General features: G+C 36.7%; 1 protein-coding gene across 14 annotated transcripts in view; it reads left to right on the forward strand.

Moving 5' to 3' along the window:
- The window catches only part of ZNF536 (zinc finger protein 536), a 404,507-nt gene that overhangs the window by 326,075 nt on the left and 55,836 nt on the right, over positions 1-22,596 (forward strand). For 10 of the 14 annotated variants that reach the window (XM_073307801.1, XM_073307804.1, XM_073307806.1 and 7 more), the window contains one exon: positions 20,122-20,208. The exons of 1 other annotated variant lie outside the window; for it this stretch is intronic. In XM_073307801.1, the coding sequence (XP_073163902.1) occupies positions 20,122-20,208 (87 nt within the window). Of the gene's footprint in view, positions 1-154; positions 196-20,121; positions 20,209-22,596 lie in introns of those variants that run through there. 3 more of the 14 variants (XR_012154496.1, XM_073307812.1, XM_073307814.1) reach the window with 2 other exon arrangements.

Below are 22,596 nucleotides of genomic sequence, written 5' to 3' on the forward strand. Positions count from 1 at the left end.
AATCTTGGCTATTTTTGATTATTAAAAAAGGTATACATGCATCACTAATTAACAATAGGATTTTTATAATAATTTTTGTAATATTATGTAATATTTAAATTTGTGTTGATTTTCTCAATTTTACATGTAGTAATTAATTTTGTCTTACTGACAGATGATTCTCAATGACTGATTTTCAAGAGAAAATCCAGACAGGTATTTTAACACTTTGTTTTCATTCAAGAAGCCTTGTATTCATGGTTCTGGTTATCGTTAAGGGGCACTGAACTAGGCTCTGTTGTTAATTAAAGTTTTAGTATATTTAGATAACTGAATCAGTTTCCATATTCTTATCTTTATGAAAATCTTTTTGTGGGGGAGTATAAGCAAATTAGGCTCCCACCTTCCTCTGAACAGAGCATGCATATACCATGTATATAATTCAAACTTTCTTCCTTCCTGGGGTTTGGCTTTATTAACAAATGTAAGTATAACAACAAAACAGAAAGCTCAGCCTAACACTTTTCCCCAAGGTCGGCTGCTGCTAGGGTTTGCCCTGAAGGCCCACAGTTCCACCCGTAGCACCCTCTGTTCAGTAAGAAAAAGAAAGACACTTTGATACTCCTCCCTCCCGTTATTTCGTGGTTGGAGATCACCTGCCATTTTGATTCCTCAGTAATTTAGATTGAATCTTCATACAGGACACAAGTACCTGACAGGTGGGTGATTCAGCAGAGGAACCCTGAATTCCTGTGCCATTTATCATCCTGTTACAGGGAAGCTGCAGGTGATAAAGTTAGGCCAAAGTTAAAGAAACCACTTTATATCCAGCTAACAAAGCCTTTCTTTTTAGAAATCTCACAGTGAATGGGCAATATGGTAAAAAAACAAACAAACAACTAACTCCAATTTTATATTTTTGTTTTGTTTTGTTTTAACTGCAAATAATATATAGTATCTGCCTTTTTTTTACAATTTTGAAGGTGATTGTTTGTCATTTCCCAATTAGCTATTGGAACATTTGAGCCGTAATGGACAGTGCACCTTTAACATACTCATTAATTTCTTGTTATGCTGTTTGAGTGCTATAAACTTATCTTTCTCTCTCTCTCTCTCTCTCTCTCTCTCTCTCTCTCTCTCTCTCCCCCTCTTTCTGTCCCTAACTATTGATCCACGTCTTAGTCTTACAATCTATATATTTTTAGTATTTATTACACTGAACTTGTAGACTGTGACATTGTAGTTAAGGGGCTGTTGGGGTTTCACAGTTTTTAGGGATTTATAACTCAGCCATTTTAAATACAAAAGGCTGATAGTTGGCAATAATTCTTTCCAAAGAATGTGTTACTCTGATTGCCATTAATTGAAGTTATATGTATATTGATGCCTTTACATGAATAGCCAGACTGGATGCTGTATTTCAATATAAAAACTGGCTAATCCCTGTTGTAATATTAGACCAGTGGGAAACATTTCTTGCCAGTTTTAGTGCTGTTTTGTAATATAGTTAAAATAAAACAAGTGTTGATGGAGAGAAAGTAAGAATGAGTGCAGCCTTTGTGGCCTCATCGAATGATTGAAATCAGTGGGGGACTTTCCACTGACTTCAGTGGGGGTTTGGATCAGGCTTCTGGTTTTCACTACAGACTGGTCTGAAAATATCAGTTTTTATAGTGTATACCGCCTTTATATTTCTATCTTCTCACCTTGTCTTGTTAGTGTCTTATCACGTCACTTCCTGTACCCTTTGCTACAACAGGGTTGTCAGCCTTGATTACCTTCTTTTGTGCCTCTCATCCACTCTGCCTGCACCTTCTTCTTGTATACTATCCCTGTACAAAGAACTCCCTTTCCAATCTGAGCTATAAGGCAACTGTCATTGAAATCTGTCCTCAAAGCCCACTTATGCAACAGTGCTTGTAAGAGGTTGTCTACACATGAAAGTCAATCTAGAAAAAGGTACGGTGTGAATTTTAAAGTGGATTAACTATTCCTGAGTAACAATATGTGTAGACAAATTTATTCCAGAATAAGAGCATCCACACATGGAGTTAATCAGGAATTGTTAGTCTGGAAGAACTCCCTATGTAGACAAACCCTAAGTAAACAGCCAATTAGTGATGTCTAGGTGGAAGGACAGTAGGGATAATATGTGTATGTGTGTATATGTGTGTGTTTGTGTAGCACCTGGCACAATGGGGCACTAATTCTGACTGGGACGGGGCCTCCTTGGTAGTATAGTATGTAAATCCTATTCATTTTCATGATGGTTTGTGGAATAAGATTTTTAGCATAATCATTCTACTGGCTTCATACATGGTTCATGAGATCCACTACTATCATCAAAAAGTATGTATGCCATTAAGGTATAAATTCATTCTATATATTTCCTTAGAATCTGAAAAATACAAGTATCAGTTTTCTAAGTTAGATGCACATGGACTTTTGTAAATGCATAACCTATGCACACAGGCCAAGATCCTGCAAGGTATTGGGGCGTTCAACTCCCTTTTGGGATCTGGGCCAGATCCCTTTCCAGTCAGGTATCTGTGCATTTTCATGGCTAGCCAGATACCTACCTGGATATATGTATGTACCTACACCTAATTTGTGCATACATTTCAGTTATTATATATACACATGAAAATGTATGGAGCTCAGCCACCTTATACCAGCTGAAGATCTGGCCATAATATGCATGCAGTTGCCTGCAAGTGTCTATGTTTTAAATCATGGCCCATATGTTTTAAGGTCATTTAGGATGGAAGGTCAGGGACAACCATCACTTACACTCTCTGTCTTTCCTTCTTTTGAGCAACTCCTTCTGTAATAGTTTGTTGCACAAGTTTTTGCTACTGCTGTCCTTGGTGGCATATTCCATAAGAAATTCCATCTGAATTCCTTTTGTGCCTGCTTTTTCTTAGCATCAGTTCATGTCCAATTGCTGTTAGATATGACACTAACTTAAGTAGCCTTCTATAGCAGTTCTGTACTCCTTAACCTTCTCTTCTAAGGAATATAGATCTGGTTTGTTTTTGACTTACTAAGATAATTTTGTCACTTGATATCCTGTGTTGTACTTTCTCAATTTTTTTAATGATAATGTAGTCAAAGCTGATGTACAATATTCCAAATATTTCTTTGTTATTCTGTTATAAAGTGCACAAATGGTTTCTAACACTTTACAGTCAATACCTCGGTTTGTGTATCACAGAAGTATCTTTACTTTTTTGTGGTGCTGCTAGGTTTTGTGATTAAGATTTTAGCACTTTATTCAGAATTCCCCACAGCGCCTATAAATAAATTTTTCTTTATTGAATTGCATCAAATCTCTTTCCATATTCCCTCAAAGACATTCTGAATTTTTCATTTTTTGCCACCCTCATTTTTATTGTCTGCAGCTTCCCCTCCATTTTCTATATTGACTAAATTTCATCCCCCTTCTTGTACATTTCTTCTTTCAGGTCACTGATACGGAAAGTGAAAAAAAAATCAGCTTATTAGTGGTGCTTGTGGGACACCAGCCAACACCTCCCATGGTCCTAATCTCTCTATGTTAATGTAAGGAAAAGCTGTGCCTTCAATATCCTATCCAGTCCTTTATCCAGTATTCAGCTCGCCCTCTCTTCAAAACTTACTCGCATTGTAAATTAGTCTTTCAGGAGGTAGTGCAGCAAAAGCCTTCTTAAAGTCCAAGTAAATCATGCTCATGGCTTTCTTCATCATTTTATTTTTTGTTTATTTTTTTTCAAAATATTCTATTAGTTTTGTTACGTATGATCTCCCTTTTGTGAATCCATGCTGAATATCTTTAATTAAATCATAACTTTCCCTGTTTTGTCCCTGATTAGTGTTTCCAATGCCTTCCTCACTGCTGAAGTTCGGTTTACTAGTGTTTAATTTCCTTGATCTTCCCTAGAACTGTTATTACTTTAGCCCTCCCATCCAGTGGCATTTCCTCTCCCGCCAAAGATATTTGCTAAAGCTTCCCTGTTCCTTTGCCTCTTCCTGCAGAATTCTGGCATGGAGCCCATCTTTGGTGTCTGGTTTTGGATCTTAAATAGTATTCACAATACATTTTTACCGCTTCACCTTTAATTTCACTTGTTAATCTTTCTAATTCTTGGTAGCTTGGTGTTCTTGACAACATGGATATGCTCCTGTTCCTGTTGAAGCTAGTAGAAGCAGGAGTAGGCCTGGGAGTGCACAGCTTTGTTGGTTCCAAATGAACTTTTCATTGCTCTTAGAGCTTCTTTTTAAAGGTGGTCTCACCCCAACTTTTGAATAAGTCCGACCAGTACACTCAAATTGGGTTTTTAGATATCTAACTAAAATGAAAAAAAAATAGTCTACACATATCTGTCTTAGGTATTTATATACACCTCCATTACTATAGTATCTGAGCATTTCATGATCTTTAATGTATTTTTCATAATCTTTAATGTATTTATCCTCACAATATCCCAGTTAGGCAGGATGGTGCTGTTATTCCCATTTCACTGATGGGGAGTTGAGGCGCAGAAGGACTAAGTTTAAGGTCACATGGGAAATCTATGATGAAGCAGGAAATTGAACCCAAATCTTTGAGACCCATGTTAGCACCCTAACCAGTAGACCATCCTTCCTCTTATGAATCCAAGATCTTTGATTCACAAATTTAGAGGTTGCTTTTGTGTCCTTAGTGTATTTTTGCTAGGTTATATGCATATTCTTTATACTGATATTAACTCCTCTTTGAACATCTGCCATTTCCATAGAGAATCACTTCTTCCATTTCTTTTATTCCATATAGGGTCTGCTCCTCCTCTCACTGAAGTCAATTGGAAGTTTTGCCATTGCCTTCCTTGAGAGCAGGAGCTAGCCTTGACCCTGCTGAAATTCAACAGCTTTATCTTTTAGTTGTAAATTCAGTCCTAACTCATTGTATGCATATTGTATGCAAAGAATGGATACTCAGAAGTAGCCCATTCATTTTAATGTAACCTTCCAGACTTAGATTTGGGTCATAGCAGTTCTGCTGCCATGGGTTGCAAAGACAACATCAATAGAAAAGATTCAGCTAAGGAGGAATCAAAGTAGTTCCTTCAACACTGTCTAGATCTCCTGGAATGTATTTCCCCACCATTCTTTAGAAGTCTCAGGCTCTCATGAAACGTATTAAAATAGGGGAAAAAATTGTAATATTCTCTATCTTATTATATATATAACTTTAAAAAACCCAAAGAAATGTAAATGCAAAAGGCATTAAAATAAGGTTAGGTGCTAAATTTTCCAAATAGCTCAGGAAGATTTTGTCCCATCTCTTCTGTTAACAACTATAGGAGTCAAGTGACTCTGACCCTGCAAACTTCCATGTAAATGAATCCCCTAAGGCTGCAACTTAAACCAGAAAACAGACACTATGTCCTTAACTCACCTCGTTTTGATTAAAAACTGGTACTGGATATGATATGTAAGATCACACTTACTGCTCTGAGACCCTGGAAACCCGAGCATGATGGAATACGTCAGGGGTGGAGTGGCAGCCTTGACTCTGAATATTTTTGCTTTTGTCAGTTAAAGTCAGACAGTGAATGTTACTGTAATGACATTTTATATCTTCCACTCGGTATTCTAGTGGAGGGAGCCACAGGTGTTCCACTGGAATTACTCACACATTTATAGAATTGGACATTCTGTCATTAAATGGACTTAAAACTAAAAAGCCTTTGTCTGTGAAAGGTGACCAATAGAAAGAGACTTTGGATTATCTGATATCCCATAACTTAATCATATGGCTCTTAAGAGTGGGACATAAGCAGCTGTGTCTCACTAATATGCATGCAATATGTGTAAAGTGATATGCTTTAATTCTAAACTTGTTTTTAGCAGGAAGAAAAAGCATTTAGATGAGGAACATTAAGATTCAGCATTAACCATTTTTTTCCTCAGGGCAAAATTATTCATCACCTGATATTTATAAAGGCAGCATTTTTATTTTATTGCTATACACCATAAAGGGTCTGTCTAAACATTCTCAAAGTTTTGTGATAAAGTTTAACAGAGTAGCTAACAGTATTTAACAGGACTTTCAAAATCAATGATTTTGAAAAAGCGTTTATTTAAAAAAATAGAAATGTTGTCAGACAATACAGCTGAAATAACCAGGACAAGCATTCATTTAATTTACTATTTCAATTTAAATTTTTTTATTCATCCTCCCATATTACATAAATTTTATTTCAGAATTGTAGTCTTAATTATTAGTTTGTGTTGGTTTAATCTCTCTTATTTAAGTATGTTTGCTTTAATAATATTTTAAAAAAACTAAGACAAAGAAACTGTAGATTAGAGACTTTATTTTCAGGGTAAAATGATACGGATAAGTGAGCGTCAACTGACCAGAAATTATTTGCTTCTGTCTGTTAGACACGTAATGGAGTCATTTAACTAGTCAAATTAGGAGCTGTAGAAATGCACCATGCTTCATTACTGAGTTCGAATGGGCACCATTTTACATTTACGTCAAAAATTATCTCATAGCAAATTAATGTTTTCATTGTGCTGAAAAGTCAAAGCTATGCAGTATTAGCACCACCTAGAGGACATAGCAAAATATTTTTAACATGTTTCCAGTACAAGAAAAACAATGATGAATATATTATCTTTAAAAACCAAGTATCTCAAAAAAACCTCTAAAAACTTTGTTGTATTGTTTATATTGTCTGTATCTATATCTCTATATAAACTAAATCAGATAGTTTAGCTCCATGAACTAACAAAAAGTGTAATGACATAAATTCATACTACTGAAATTACAAAGACATTATGAGAATACGTTAATTCAATAGATTTGGTACATTATAGGAATACTGGGTAGTTTTCTTGCTTTATCCAGTTCCACACTGTTCCTTACATTGCGGATTGGTACTTTTGTGAGGTCTTTCAGTGTCTATAGTATTGGCTATGCATTTTTACATACAGAAAAGAATTCTTTTTAAATATGAACATTTTCTTTTACTTGAGAAATACTGAAAACATTCTCATTTTAATCTGAGAGTTTTACTAAAGTAATTTTGTATTTTCATTAAAAATTCCCAGAAAGCTAAAGAGAAATGAATTGAGGAGAAAGTAGTTATTTAACAAATTAAACACTTATGCAAACAATTGGTGGACAACTAGTGAAGATGAAATGTTCAAGTGTACTGAAAGAACCCAGGTGAATGAAGAAAATGAAGGAGAAAATAGAATGCATCTTAAAAATATTTCATCACTAGTCTGGGTGCCTCTGATGCAAAAAATTTAAAGAATAGCATAACATTTAAAGCAAGCATTACATTTTCCCAATGAGATATTTGTAAGGTAGCTGACAACGTAAAACAGAATGTCTTTTGGCTAGGAACACTCAACAGAGAGTGAAGTTACAGTGGACATCTTCAACATCAAGGGTAGATGATTGCAAGGCATGCAGGTTCAATACCCAAGTGTTTGTGATGAAAGAATGTCCCTAAGCTAAGTGCCTTTAGTAACCACAGAATTGTTGCTTATTGCTTTAATAAAACTTTAGGAATTTGTGGAATAAAGTTGAAAAAACAATTAGCTAATAAGACTTACATCAGATACTCCATAGGCCATGATCCAAAGACCACTGAGGTCAATATGAGTCTTTCCATTAATTTCAACGGTCTGTGGATCAGGCCCATAAAGCTCAAACTTGAAAACCCATTAATAGATTTTTAAGGTCAGAAGAGACCGTTAGGATCATCTACTTTGACCTTCTGCAAAACCTGGGCCATAGAATTTCACCCAGTAATTCCTGCAATGAAGGGATTTTCATACATGAGCAATTGGACCACTCAAGTGACTAGGGAATACTCATTTGAGGGTTTGCAGGATTTGAACATTTGATCTGAACCTTCCTAAATGTATTTTTACATGTGGTTTTTAATTGACAAGAATATCTAAACTTACTTTTCTGAGGTTATTGAATGTTTTGTTCTGTGTATCTGAATGAGTTTGCCATGTTAATATTCTTTGAAAGCTTTTATAGAATGAAAATCAACCAAAAAACCACTCCATATTTTGACACAAAATATAATAGCCTGATAAAAATATGAGCAAATAGGAGGAAGTGGGACACAATTAATCTTGTATTACCGGTACATTTATCTCTGACACAAATGATCATTTATTAATTAAAATGCTGGCTGCCAACTCTATTTTGAAGACAAAAATTCCACATAATTGTGTCAAGTATGTAATTTTTGTTAGTATACTGTATTTTTCGTATTTCAATGAGATGCTCCTCAGGATCCTTTTTAAAATCAAATAATTGCTTGTGATATTATTTCCTGGCTAAGTACAGTATCTTAAACACATACTGTGCTGTAAGTTCAAGAATTTGACAGTGACTTTAGGGCCATGCCAAATTGGTAGGCGAAAGAACATGCCTGTGAGCAAGTTTTCCTTTTGTTCTAGACAAAGCTATTTTTTTTTAATGGCTTAGGCTCGTTGCTGAAAAGAATTTCTTTGGAACAGCAAATAAAAAATGTTAAGAGCCTTGCTTACAAGTACTCTGGTGTTTTCTTCTTTAACTGTAGAAACACTTTACCTATTACCATGAATCTTGTCTGCTGAGATGTTTCAGCCTTCATGTTATGTTTACCAAGGCCAGACTAGAGGATCAAATAATTTATAACCATTCCTGTTGGATTTTATGTAATAACTTTGGAACTCATATAAAGTAATGATCCACAAACTCTTTTAATGTTCATTATAAAATATGAAATATTTCTCAGAACCATTGCAATTATGTGACCAGACATAACTGTTTCACACATGAGTAAATACAGGGAGGTTTAACATAACTTTATTATCTTCCTGTCTTTTCCTCTCATTGATGTGATAATGCTGTTTTAATATTTTTCTAAAGAAAAGTTAAGTAATTTCAGAATCTCTATTGAGGCCTAGTTTATTGGTTTTTGTAATAGAGCACTCAAGAATAATTATATTTATGATTAGACCGACACTAGTAAATGTTGTGTCTGAATAGGAGTAAAATACCCCAAAAGCTTTATATAATTGTAGATGTATTTGTCACTATGTCTACTGAATTTTTGTGCTATATAAAGTGGATAAAAGGAAATATTTAGGATCCATCTATCTAGCCATTTATTCAGTGCTCATCACCGTAGTATCAAGGCATCTTACCAGGGGGCTTTCTGATTTTTATTAGATATTAAATGTTAATAGATATGGAATGGGAAAATCAGTTACAATCTCATGCAGTAACAGTTCACTGATAATTTAGGGGAAAATACCTCCCTCCAAAGGAAAAACCCATGAATGAAGAAAAGTTCTCAACACAGGGGAGATGATTCACCTTGTGGTATTTCCTCCGTCTGCTGCCCTTGAGGAAGAGGGTTTAGGAGATCACAGAGCGGGGGGAAAGGGTGAGGTCTATAAATCTGGTGGAGCTTATGGCTCCCCAGGAAAACCAGCCTACATCCCTGGAGATCTCCTCAAAGTGCTCAGGAGGCCCCATCTTAGGAGTAATGCTGCTGTTGGTTTTCCCCTTGAAGCTTGTAAAATGGAAGATGATGATGCAATGGTCAGTTACTGCTCGTTGCACCAGCAGTTCCTCCTGTGTAATTGCCAAGCTGTACAGAGGGGAATGTGCCACAGAAAGAGATTGCTCCTCTACCCTGCCACCTGAGCCCAAACATCCCCAATCCATGGCTCTGTGTTTCATGCATGTAGGTTATACTTGTGTCAGGGGCGATTTGGAGCATGCCACCTATGACAATGCATAGTGGAGTTGTTTGAAGTCATCCTTTAATTCTGCCATATGATTGAAGTACCCACACTGCAGACCTTCTTTACACTGGCAATTCAAAAGGCTTGAATAGTTAGAATGAGAATTCAAGCTGCAAAATACAATTATTATTTTTATGTGTATTATGGCAATGCAGAGATGTCCCAGTCAAAAATGTGGCCCCTTTTTGAAACTTGGAAGGCATTTCAGACTATATATATGCTTAATCTTGTATGGTTTACCCAGACAAAAATCCTGTTACTCTAGTGAACATTTTGTCTAAATAACGGCTGCAGGATCACCAACTGTGTTCACTAATGGTGAAATTCACCCCAGTACAGAGGCCCCAGGTACCAAGGGTGTCCCTTTGAGGGAAGGGGAGAAACATGGGCAGATTTACCTTATTGTCCCTTACCTATGACCAAATGAGCCTCTGTACTTGGTCTGAATAAGCTGGCATGGAGAGGCATGTACAATATGGCTGTAGAGCTGTGGAGGGTTCCATAGATTTGATCCATTTGCTAGAATGCATAGGAATTTCAGAGGCTTTTCCATAGGTTGGAATAGCAGCATTGATAGCCCTCACAGCAGCCCCACAACCGACCAGGGGGCTGAAAGGTTGAATTCCATCCCCCAATCTCCTGCTTCGCTCCTTTTACTCAGGCTTTGTGCAGTGAGAGGTAAATTTCATGCATTGAGAGGAAGGAAGAGAATTCATAAATGTTATTTTTATGAGTCAGGAGTAACCTGCAAAGTGATAAGTGGTGAAGCACAGCAGAACCATGAATCAGTTAGGCATGGTCATTCCCAAAGTGAGAAAATAACTTGTTTATTCCACAGAGTCCCTTTGCTGTGTATTATATGTGTTGAACATTCCATTCTCTTTAAGTTTTAAATTAAAATGATTTTATTTTGCCTGATGAAATGCTGATGCATTAAAGTATGATTCTACTTGTCCTTTTGCTAGTAGAAAAATATAGTCTGACTAATGACATGATGAGATAATATATTCATGAGGTCCAAAGGATGGTTGTATTAAAACAATGTACTCATTCTCACTTAAGACCGTTAGTGTAGCTTTGTACAGCTTTAAATGTTAATCAATTTTCAGTTTATAAATTTCCACATGCAACATTTGAAATTTTCAAATTTAAAAAGAAACTCAGATTTTTTGCCAATAACAAAACTTTCATTTTCACTAGTGAAAACTTTTTTTATCATTACAAATGGTATATGTTGCCTAAGAACAAATCACAATTGTTGACTCATGTCCCAAGTGAAAATTTACACCTTTTGTAAAGAAATTTCTCAGTTTTAACAATGAAGACCAAACACAAACCGCATTAGCACTAGCATGAAGAGTAAAGTCAGTGTGATGATTCACCTTGAGGTTACTTTATATTATTGTCCTTAGATTTACCTGGGAGAAAGCTACTGCTTTTTCTTTTGAATCAGGACAATTTAAAACAAAATGATCATATGTTCTGTGATACATTACTTTGTAAGAAATTGTATCAGAGCATCTTTTTGAATAAACCTATCCATTATATAGAATGTATGTTTCAAATTTGAAACAAAAAAATCAATTAAACAATCTTTTAAACATCAGCATTATGTTGGATTCCTTTTTTAAAGACTATTATCCACAGTCATCTCTTTTATGTTATCATTATTTCAGTTATAAAAACTGAAATCAGTTGTCTTTAAGTCTTAGTATTCTTTCACCATTGATGTACACAGAATTGTTGACTGTCAATATTGCGGAGTGTACAACTGGCACACTTAGGTTAGCTCGTCTGAAACACTGTCTCTTGAGATTCAAAGGATGTCATTGCTGTCTAAGTGGTAGAGTGATAATACATCTGCACTCTCTGTATGTGACATCTAACTGTCATGTGGTTTTGTCAATGGACAGCAGTGCCTGTCATTTTGCTGTGAGACCCAACATAAAGTGTACATCACCCTTGACACAATATAAAGTGCAGTGCATAAGGGAGGTTATACCAGGTGTCCATGGAATTTGAGTGCCTTGTTTTGATAGCCAATATTAAACAAAAGCATTCTCTAAGGGCTAAATGTTGCTCTGCTACATTGGAGTAAATTCACAGTAGCTTTACTGACCTTAAAGGGCCTGCTCAGACTTCAATAGGTCAGAGGATTAAAAGGCCAAAAATTCAGTGATGTATTTCAACCAATGAGTGTTGTTATGGGTATGGCTTGAGAGCCAAGGTGTGGTTTTAATGAGTACATGGCCCCATGCACCCCCTAATCCCACACAGAATTCTACTGCTCCTAGGCAGAATAATTTAAATGACGAAATACAGTGGAATTACTCTGGATTTACATGGTTGTAATTGAGGGAATTTGCTCAATAAGGAATAATATAAATGGACATTTAATATATCAAGGGCTATTGTTAGTAGATATTTAACTTAAAGAAAGGGAAGTATTTTGATTTTTTCCTTTCAGCCTTCTGTTTCATGCCTCACAGTACCCTCTAACTCCCCACACTAATTCATAATGCTTAATTATAAGGTGGCAGTCACAAAAGAAAGATTCAGATTTTTCAGTGAAAATGTGAAGTTATTGTATTCATCATTCTCATCACATCTTGGAAGTATCAATCAAAAATAGCTGAAATATTTTCCTAAACTAATTAGAACCTGCCTTCCTTCTATGGAGTGTTACAGAGTTGCCACTGATGTCAGCGGGAGCTCTGCTTTTGGAATGAATGCAGGATCAGACCCTAAAAGTTAGTTTTTGTTGGTGATGGTTAATAAGCAGTAATTCAAATGACAGTCAGTGGCAGCAGGGAGTGATTATAGTGTCTGAGGGACTAATGCTGCAAAGTGTTGAATGCCCTTAACATCAAAACTTCTGTAACAAGAGGGTTATATTTCATCTCTATGGCTCCTTATCAGCTGTTGAGCAATTAGACAATTTTACCAAATCTTATCCTGTTTTAGATTATAAATTGTTTGGAGCAGGGCCTTTTATATATTTCCACAACAAGGCCCTGATCTTTCCAGGGAGCTCTGGGCATTACTGCAATGTAAATAAGAAATAACAATAATGGTAGTCTTGAGGAGTAAGTAGAAGACAGCTTTGATGATCAGCTTCTTATAGATTAAGTTTAGTCCACTTAAAAGCGTCCCAGTGTTCCTCTTGGCAATTGATACGAATGTGACTCCCATTAAACTATTTTCCATTTGGATAAAAATTAATCATAAGGTGAAACATACATACAATGCAAATTCCATTTTTCCTAAAGATCTTGTGAAATTTTTGTAGTTAAAAATACCTATTTCACGATTTGTAAGCACATTTAGAGTTGGTTAACCTTTTTTACAACAAATATTTTATGCTATGTGAGTGCCGTTAGTAGGCAAAGCTTGAAAGTTTTAGCAAAGTATATCATACACAAGGTATTTATAATATTGAAGATTGCAGTGGAACTGGCTGAATTGGTAAGTATAGATTTCTCTCGTAGCTGTTGATAGCCCTATGGTGAAAATACAGTCTATATTGATTCTCACTAGGGACTATATTATTAAAATATATAAATGTTAAAATTGACTTTGGAAATTAAAAAATAAATTATACCTATAAATCAGGGATAGCTGATAAACTAATAAATATCTATCACTATTATATCTCATTATTTCCCAAAGATATCTGAAAGGCACTTAATTGCAACTCAGTAATCAATTATTCAATTAACCCTCTTCTCATCAAATATATATTTGATACAGTTTTGTGAAGCTTGGGCTCTAAAAGGTTTATATTGATTGAAGGTTTTAAGGCCACATGTTTCAGTTATTGGATATGTGCAGTCAAGATTGACGTCTCAGGTTCACTAAAATATGCAAATATAGTGAGTTTCAAAGATGGTTAGAATCGTGAAGTTGATTTGTACTATCTTTTAAAATCATTTCCTAGTAACTATCTAACAAAAGTGAGCTGCTTATGTAACACATTATTCAAAAGTATCCAGCTAATTTTTTGTGTGTGGCTTATTTAATGCTTTGGGTTGACTGTGAGCAACTTTTTGCAGGTATTTGCTATTCAAGATGTGTTGGTTAGAACTGCTCAGAAAACTTTGTACAAAACATTTTTGTAGGAATTTGCCCATGTGTCAAAATCTAAACATTTTGCAAAGGCATTTGGATATCAAGGAAGTTCTAAGGGAACCCAGGCCGGAGTCAGACGGAAACCTGCCTAGTTTCCTGCCAGCTCACCCACCCGACTCCTTGGCAGCTTATATCAACCTCCAAAGGGAGCTGCAGAGGATCTGAAGTCCTGGAATCCCTGGCTCCCAGGATCATGGCTCCAGATTACCTGTCTTCATTCTGCCAGATAATTTCAATTTTTTTTATTTTGTTCCTAATTGAAACAAAACCAAATTTTTAAATTTCAAAATCCTCCACAAAATGAAATTTTCTTTCTTTGCCCAGCTCCAGTGTTCGTTAATTGTGATTAGTCAGCTAAGTTTCATGGTGTTAATTCTGTTAATTCATTGGATGCGTGTGAAACCAATTTGGGTGGGAATACTCACGTGTCTGAATCTAAAGATTCAGTTTCCACGAATACGCCTGTATATTTGAAGTTTACTTTTTACAAACGGTCATGCTAGGAAAACCCTATTGCTCAAATGTTCGTGGGAAGTGAGCACAAAAAGTGGGAGTATAGATGAAGCAAATCTATTTAAAAATTCACCTGGTTCTAGTAGTTTTTTGGATGCAAGAATAGTAAAATACAGCCAAATGCTGCTCTCATTTCTCCCATAGTCGCCATGTGAGAGTAGAATGAGCAGTATTTGGCCCACCCACTTTATACACATCAGCAATCAACTGGGCCATATCCTGGGGTGCACTTGATGTACACAGGGTGTAGGTCAGAAGTGTACATGTCCAATGATGGCTTAAAGCTTTTGCTTTTCCCCAATCATTTTGCTGCTGTGTGCAGCGCAGTTCTCCATGAATGGAGTTAGAGAAGCCTAAAAGCTGCTCTAATTCATGCTAGCTGCAAACAGGCTCAAAGGACCAAAACCACAAATGAGGATTTAATTGGCACTAAGGCATTCTAACCACATTCCCTTTTCCCTGCTATGCTGGCAGTAGTGTGTGTCACAAAAGTTCATAGGTTGGTTTTATGCTACTGCAGGATTAGCCTTACATTGGGCTGATCTCCCTGGGCTTGAGCTACAATGGCTTTAGGGCAAGACTCCACTAACCATGCATCAAAAAGCTACTAACACTGTGCCAGAAAGTCTACCCATTAACTCTAATGTGAGGCAGTTAGATTATCTGCCTTGACATCAAAGCCCAGTGACTATATGGGTAGATAATTTTTGGTAGGGGCAAGAAAGGGTTGTTTGTTCTTTTATTAAAGCAAGTAATACTAGATTGAAATACTTTTTAATCAAAAGTTAAATGTCCTAAACCTTAGATTTTCTAATAAACCACTCTTTTCATCATAGAAGGAAACAATTGTACAAAGAGAGTCTTACATTTTGGGCTCCAGAATGATCATAGAACACTTACTGCATAAAGACTGGTCTAGTAGGGATGAAATTGACTGCTTTCCTTCATTGGAGCTTTCTTCTGTTGATAGGTCGATTTGTAAGTATATGAGGGAAAGATTGTTAAATAGAGATGATATACATAGAGTCAAAACCCCTGAGCTGTGTTGCAACAACTTGCTAGATTTCTTCTAGTGGTCTGTGGTTAGATCAAAAGAGGAGAAGTGTACTCTTTGAAGGTCCTTTAAATGTGTTTGATATAGCAGTGTACCAAAATATTCATTTCTGGCAACTCTCTTAACAATCTTTTTGATATTTAGATTTTGTTGTGAGTGTGCTTCAGTGTCTAACAGATTAACTTGGTTCTTTGGAAAAGGTCTTCATGGGACGTTTAACTGTTGCACTCATTATTGAATAAACACTATTTTCTTCATGTAAAAACAGCAGATTTTTTCCTCTTAAAAACACATTCATAATCAAGATATTAGCAAATAGGGCTTTTTCCCCCCTGAAAAATATCATAAATAGTCTTGGTAGGACCTTGTTAATGCAGGACCACTTTAGTAATCTGTGCCTAATGATTTTTTACATTAAACCACAGCTTGTGTTGGACCCTTGTGTGTCACAGTAATTTAAGAACAGTCATTTTGCACATTCCGATCCCATTATGTTACATTGTTACTGAATAAAGACTGGTATTATGTTGCTCCTATAAAGGGCAGAAGTGGCCTGAATTTTATCTGCTGAACGAATCAATGTGGATTATGTCAGCTGAAAAGAATTGTGGACTGTAGTCTCCAGCAGATGGGGGAGATTTTAAAAATGTATCTGTTTGGTTCTGAATACATCAGCTAAGATAATACCTTGTGGTGACTGAAAAGTAGTTTTTCTCTCTTTTTTTTCAATGAAGACTGTACCAATTATCATTTCAACATAAAGTATTAGGAGATCAATTGGGAACTGAATGCCATTTCCTAATGTTAATACAGTGTTTTATTTAAGCTGCCTTGACAGGCTGTCTAGGCTGTGGGAAAAAGACTGAGCAAATAATGAGTAAAGGGTTTAGAAAAAAGACAGAGGGTGGAGTTTGGCAAACGATGTGAGCTATTCATCAACAACTCAACAAGGATGATGGAAATAATAAGCACTCCTTAAAGAAAAGGGGAAAGGATTTTTTTTTAAAGAAACAGTTTCCTTTAAAAAAAAAGCATATTCAACTCTAACTTTGTATTACTTTCTGATTAGCTGATTTTAAACTTCCTGGAATCAGCAAATGCTTCCCTTTGAAATTGATAGTATGCATTTAAACAGTGTACATTCTTTAGCAATCAGTTTAAAAAAACAGTGTCTAATTTCCTGTTCATTCGTGCAAATTTCTTACCATGTGGCATTGTCATTTAATATCTAAAGTACATTAATGCATTTCTTTAACACAAAAACCCTCAGACAAATCCCCTGTGTGAAATAATTTGTGTGAACTTTGAACTGACCGTGAATAAAATCAAGATCTTATTATGCCCTTTATTTATATGGTACAGAAAACCTTTGAAACGTAATACTAGCACAGATACAATATACACATCCAGTGTGATGTTAAAAATAAAATAACTTTCTTACATTTTTGAATTGTTTCCCCCACTATTTAGATATTTTATGGCAGCTCTGAAAAATGTTTACCTTAGAAATCAATAGGCTATTCTAATATTATTGTGTTCTGAGGTGCTGCATTTCTATTCAGCAGATATAATTCCACCATCTGTAAAGTTCTAGATTTTATAATACTTATAAGCTGTTTTTAATCTTTTTTCACTGCCATGTTCTGTCCTGAAATGTCAAAGTGTGCGGAATAGATCTTGGAATTAACATGACAGTTAAGAAACTTGGCAAGGTTTTACAGCAGATTGTGATATTAACAAAATACAAAGGAGAATGGTGAAATTAACATTAATGTAGGCTTGCAGACACTAGGAAAATCTATATGTCCATGATCACGGAACTAAAAATAGGAGTGTTTTTTATGTTGATGCCATTAAATACAGATCTTTACTATGAAAAAAAATTTGCATATGAAAAGCAACTCACTAAAAAGTAATGCTGTAATCCCTTCTCTGAATTGAACAACAGGTTTATGTAGCCTCGGTCAAGTAGGCATATGATTGTTTTTGTTTGCCGATGTTGTTTTAGGCTTTTTTAATCTGTGATGAAACTGCTCTGAAAGCACCAATATTGTTTTTCAACGGCTGCAAAAGATATAATATGATAGATGTACTGATAAGTGGTGGTTATTAAAATTCACAGATTGTATATTAAATCATGAAATCATGAATCTGCTTTCACAGAAAAGAGCTCAGGATCGGGTATTGCCTATAGTAGTTCACGACAGGTTCTTCTCCAAGCATTAAAAGATGCTAGAATTTGGGGGCTTGGTCCTTCAACATGCTTAGTGTCTCCTGTCCTACCGAAGTTGTGTGGTGGAGGCTCTCTGTACCTTCCAGGATTGGCATGGCTTTGTTTTGCTGTGGACTGTGTAATCAGTCAGAACTACAGAATTTTAGAAATATTCAGTCTTACAAAACCTGGAAATATTGAGTGCCACATAGATCAAAGAAGAGTTAAGATGTTAGGGAAACTAGCAAGAAAACGATGCTAAGACTAGGCAACATTTTAAAATTTAAAATTTCCTGTTTGAATTTTCAAGTGGTCACCAACTCGGTTCAGCAGACATCTGGGAGTGTTGCCTGCAAGGGGGAGGGATAGCTCAGTGGTTTGAGCATTGGCCCGCTAAACCCAGGGTTGTGAGTTCAATCCTTCAGGGGGCCATTTAGGGATCTGGGGCAAAAATTGGGGATTGGTCCTGCTTTGAGCAGGGGGTTGGACTAGATGACCTCCTGAGGGGTCCCTTCCAACCCAGATATTCTATGATTCTTATTTCTATGAAAGGCTTTACAAGCTGCAGCACTTTGGCACCTCACAGTATCTACTCCTGATACTACAGACAAAACTATCTCTATTAATCACCACGGATAACGTGCTCTGGTTTTGTCAGACGTGGAACATGAAGATGTAGCTTCTCTTCTGCCCCTTAGGTGGTTTATATGAGTGAATTGTTAAATGCTGCATTTCACAAAAAGAAAAGTTATGTACAGTACTTACCTTACAGAAGATTCAGAGAGGTTGAGTTTCAGCAACACCAGCACACTATTTAGACTTCCGTCTCTGAATGGAGTCTGAGATTAGTATTTCCAGGTTCTTCATCTTGCTATTATCCATCAGCTCAGACCTCAAACCTGATTAGCTACCAGGAAGTGCAAGCGCATTTATTGTTTCCCACACCTATGCTGTGGTAGCCTTTGGGAAAAGGAACTCAGCCTGGTTCTAGGCATTCCCTCAATAGTCAAGAGTCAAAACCAAAATCATGCTAGGTGACAGAGACACTAACCAAACACAAGAATGTCATCTTCCTCATAAGTTTCCCTCTTGCAAACATTCACTTTGCATCAATTTATCCATTGGAATGGAATGAAATTATATTGGTCCGAGTTCAAAAATATAAGCTACCTCAGTGAAATACTTCTTCATGAGTTGAACTTATTTCCACATTCCCAGTTATTGCATCATTGCAGGATGGCTGCTGTTTTCTTCTTATCATGGGAGATATCCTGTTGTGTTGACAGTTTAATACATAGTATGAGGCATCCAGTAAACATCTATGTCTTGCCAACTTAAAAAATGGGATCTTAAAAAATGGCCACAGGGACAGCACTTGCCTCACAATAAATGAATGGGCCAGCATATATAAAAGCAAATACAGCTGAATTCATACATATGACTATCACGGCAAGGTCTCCCATCAAGTTCTCTCTTTCTTCTCTCTCTAAGAAAAATCTCTAACCAGGCTATTAGGCTTAGATTTTTTTTTTTCACCTATGCAGTGCTACCGAGTGGCTGAACTGCTGACATGCATGTGTTATGGCTGAAGGTCAAGGCTAGGAGAGCTACCTAACTGTTGAACCACAAGGATTTATGTAAAGGGTCAGATAGAGCTTTCAAGCTGCGGGTTGCTGACCTCCTGAATGGAGCATTAGTACCAATAAGACGCCATGCCATCCAATTTCAGTAAATGCTGATATGAAACCTTGTAAGTGGAAATCACCTATAAACAATTAAAGAAAGGCCCTGCCAAAGAAAGTTTCCTAATTCAATATGAAAAATAAAGATCAGTTAGAGGCAATAGGAAAGGCTGTGTGATTTACTAGTTCATAATAGCAGCAATATACATTTGAGCGCCATTGGCCTGAATCAGAAATATATTCAGAGTCCTGCAAACTTAGTCCATGATCCTGTAAAAACTTACGTGTGTGCTTAACTTTGCTCCCTGTGTTCTCAGTGGGCCACTTGCCACATGCAGAGTTAAACATATTTAAGACTTAGAAGGATCTGGGTCTTTGGCAGAAAATCTTTCAAATTCCAAACGGGTCATAAAAACTTTGGTGGGATGGAAGCGATGACCCAGTGGCCAGGGAAGGGGAATGTCAGGCTTCTGAGAATATGTGCCTTCCCCCCAGACTGCTAAGGAATTTCTCATGATGGCAAGACTATGTCAGACATGACATGATTTTTTAGTGTTACCCCAGTTGTGGGTGCTTTGGGCAAAGACGAATGGAGGACTACAGAGTAGGAATGGAGAAGGACTACAGAGAGGGGGTCCTAGACAGGCAATAACTGAGCCTCACTATTCTCCAGATTTACTTAAAGTTGAGCACGTATTACATCACTGATTAAACTACTAATAATAAGTGATTTCAGTATGTTTTGTTTTTCTCTAAAGGAAGAAAAAAGCCTGAGGAAGGAATTTGTGTGTGTGACTCAACCTTTGGGAAACTCTCAGACTTTTCAAGCTTCCTGTCGCAGGCAGGTATAATTCTGGGCCGGTTGTTCGTTTCAGGCATACTCATGTGACTAAGGCACTGGTCTGCCTTTGGAGGGGGTGCAGAGTTGCACTAGGCCAGTGGGAGCTCTGGGAGGCATTATGCCTCACAGGGCAACCAGGTACACAGAGAAAATACCCTTAAGGCACTGCTGTGGCCTGTTCCCACCCTGCCCCTCTGGTAATGGCCAGCATCGCTAGCCAGGAGCTGTCCTTATGCCCAATCTTACCATTTCATTGTCATTGTGGACTTGGAGTGTAAATTTCCTCTACCTAAGTTTTTGACAGCATTGAAGGGAACTACTGAGGAATGAGAGAGTGAGATAAGGGAACAAAGGACAGCTTTATTCAAGACATCTGGTGACTTTGAGTCTGGCCTGGCATTTTCAGAGTGGGTGCTTATTGTAGCTTAATACTGTAACTTTTTAGATGGTTTTGGTTAATAGCTGGAAATCTGTAGATGACCACAAGAGGGAGCCCACAACCTGCAAACAAGAAGAAGAACCAAGTTAAAAAAAAATAATCTGAAAACTGGAAGTTTACATATTGCTGCATCTGTACATACTGGGCTAAATTCATCCTGGGTGTGACTACCGTGGCTGCACTAGAATTACAGCAGGGATGAATCTGGCCTGCTGGATGTAGGACAGTGGCTTGAAAAACATTCTGGGCTGTAATTTCAGCTTTTTGATAGAGAAAAAACAAAATCTTTGGTTATGGAGTATTGGGGAGTGAACTACTTTGGAAAATGCACATGCACAAGAGTTTAATTGCAGGAAGGTGTTTCCCCCCTAGCTGAGTTATTTATGAAGAGGAAGGGTGAAGAGTAGTTTTGTTCTTGAAAAATGTCCATCTTCTCTACTAAGATAACAAAGAAAACACCCTGTGATCTTTTGACATCATTTAATGTCCCTTTCCCTCCTCCCTACTGTGGTTCCAGGATGACATTTCCTTTTTGGTACTTTGACATCAGCCTTTCCTTATCTGCTGTCAGATGGCTTGCTCTTACTCTCACAGTGTGCAAATTACTTTTGGAGACAGCATAATACTCTAGGCTCCTGGTACATATAGCACTGCCCCTGTCATGTGGCTACTGCAGGTTTACAGGTGATTTAATTGGCATGCTGTATGTACATACTTGTGAATTGGTAAGTGAACAAGCCCACTTTTTCAGTGAGAAGAAACATTAGTGTGATCATCAAATATGTTAACTCTCTGGATGAGAAAACTGTGATCAAAAGGATTTGTGTAGAGAGAACTTTGTGACTGTGTTACAAAGTGTACAGTATCCTTTTTAACATCTCTCATTCTGTTGGGATGTTCCTTTGTCTTTCATACTGCACTTAGTCTATTCCACAATTCCTCTGTGAAAGAGCTTAGTTTTCACATTATATTTCACATTATGAGGATCATTTTTCCAACACTGAGACTTTCTTAGATACATCCCACTAATGTCAGCTTCTTTCAAGTTACAGTAGTTTAAATTTCTCCTCTAGTCCATTCTCCTTCCAACACCACAGAAAACATAAACAAACAGCAGCATTACAAAAGTATGAATAGACAATAGAAAGTAATTTTACCTCACAGCATGACTGAATATAGCATACACTCTTTAAACAACTGTGCTTTTAAAGGTATGAGACAGTTAACATTTTCTGAGCCTGATTCAACCTGGAATTACACCAGGGATGAATTTGGTCTGTCTAGGTTTTACAGTACAGTGTCTGGTTTTTAATAATTTTCATTATTATTCTAATATACAGGTGTATTTTTTAAAATACTTGCTGTAGTAGCCTCCTTGCTGTGAGAGCCTGGAGCATTCTTCTGGCATTAACTAAGAGGTTCTTACATCACTCTCATCTTCATGGTATCAGAGCACTTTCCAGTGGTGCATTAAGTGATGTAGCTAACCTTTGTCACCTGTAGTTTGCTCTATTATCCACTCCCCAGGTGGAGAAGTGTGCATGCAGTGTACCATTATGTTACACTTAACACGTCAGCAAGAATTGTCCTTTTTTGTTAGAGGCAGTATAGTAATGTCAAACAATTTTTATTATTAATTCATCATTTTTCTTATATAATATCAATATATTAGCATTTTTACAATCTATCATAGTTAGAATTGGGGAATTATGTTGCTAACGCAGCATGTTTATTATTTTTTAATTCCCCTTATAAAAAGTTAGTGTAATTAATCATTAATAGACCAATTTACCGAGACTGTATATACATCCAGACACAAAGGTCATTAGTGCGGATCAAACGCAGGATCTTCCGCACCAAAAGTGCTTGCCTGCACCACTTGAAGTAAAGGGAAGCTCCTTTAACTGTGATAAAGCAGCAGGTTGTATCAATTCTGGGACCAACCAGTGGAGG

Source organism: Lepidochelys kempii, chromosome 12, assembly GCF_965140265.1.
Source record: "Lepidochelys kempii isolate rLepKem1 chromosome 12, rLepKem1.hap2, whole genome shotgun sequence".
NCBI lineage: Eukaryota > Metazoa > Chordata > Testudines > Cheloniidae > Lepidochelys > Lepidochelys kempii.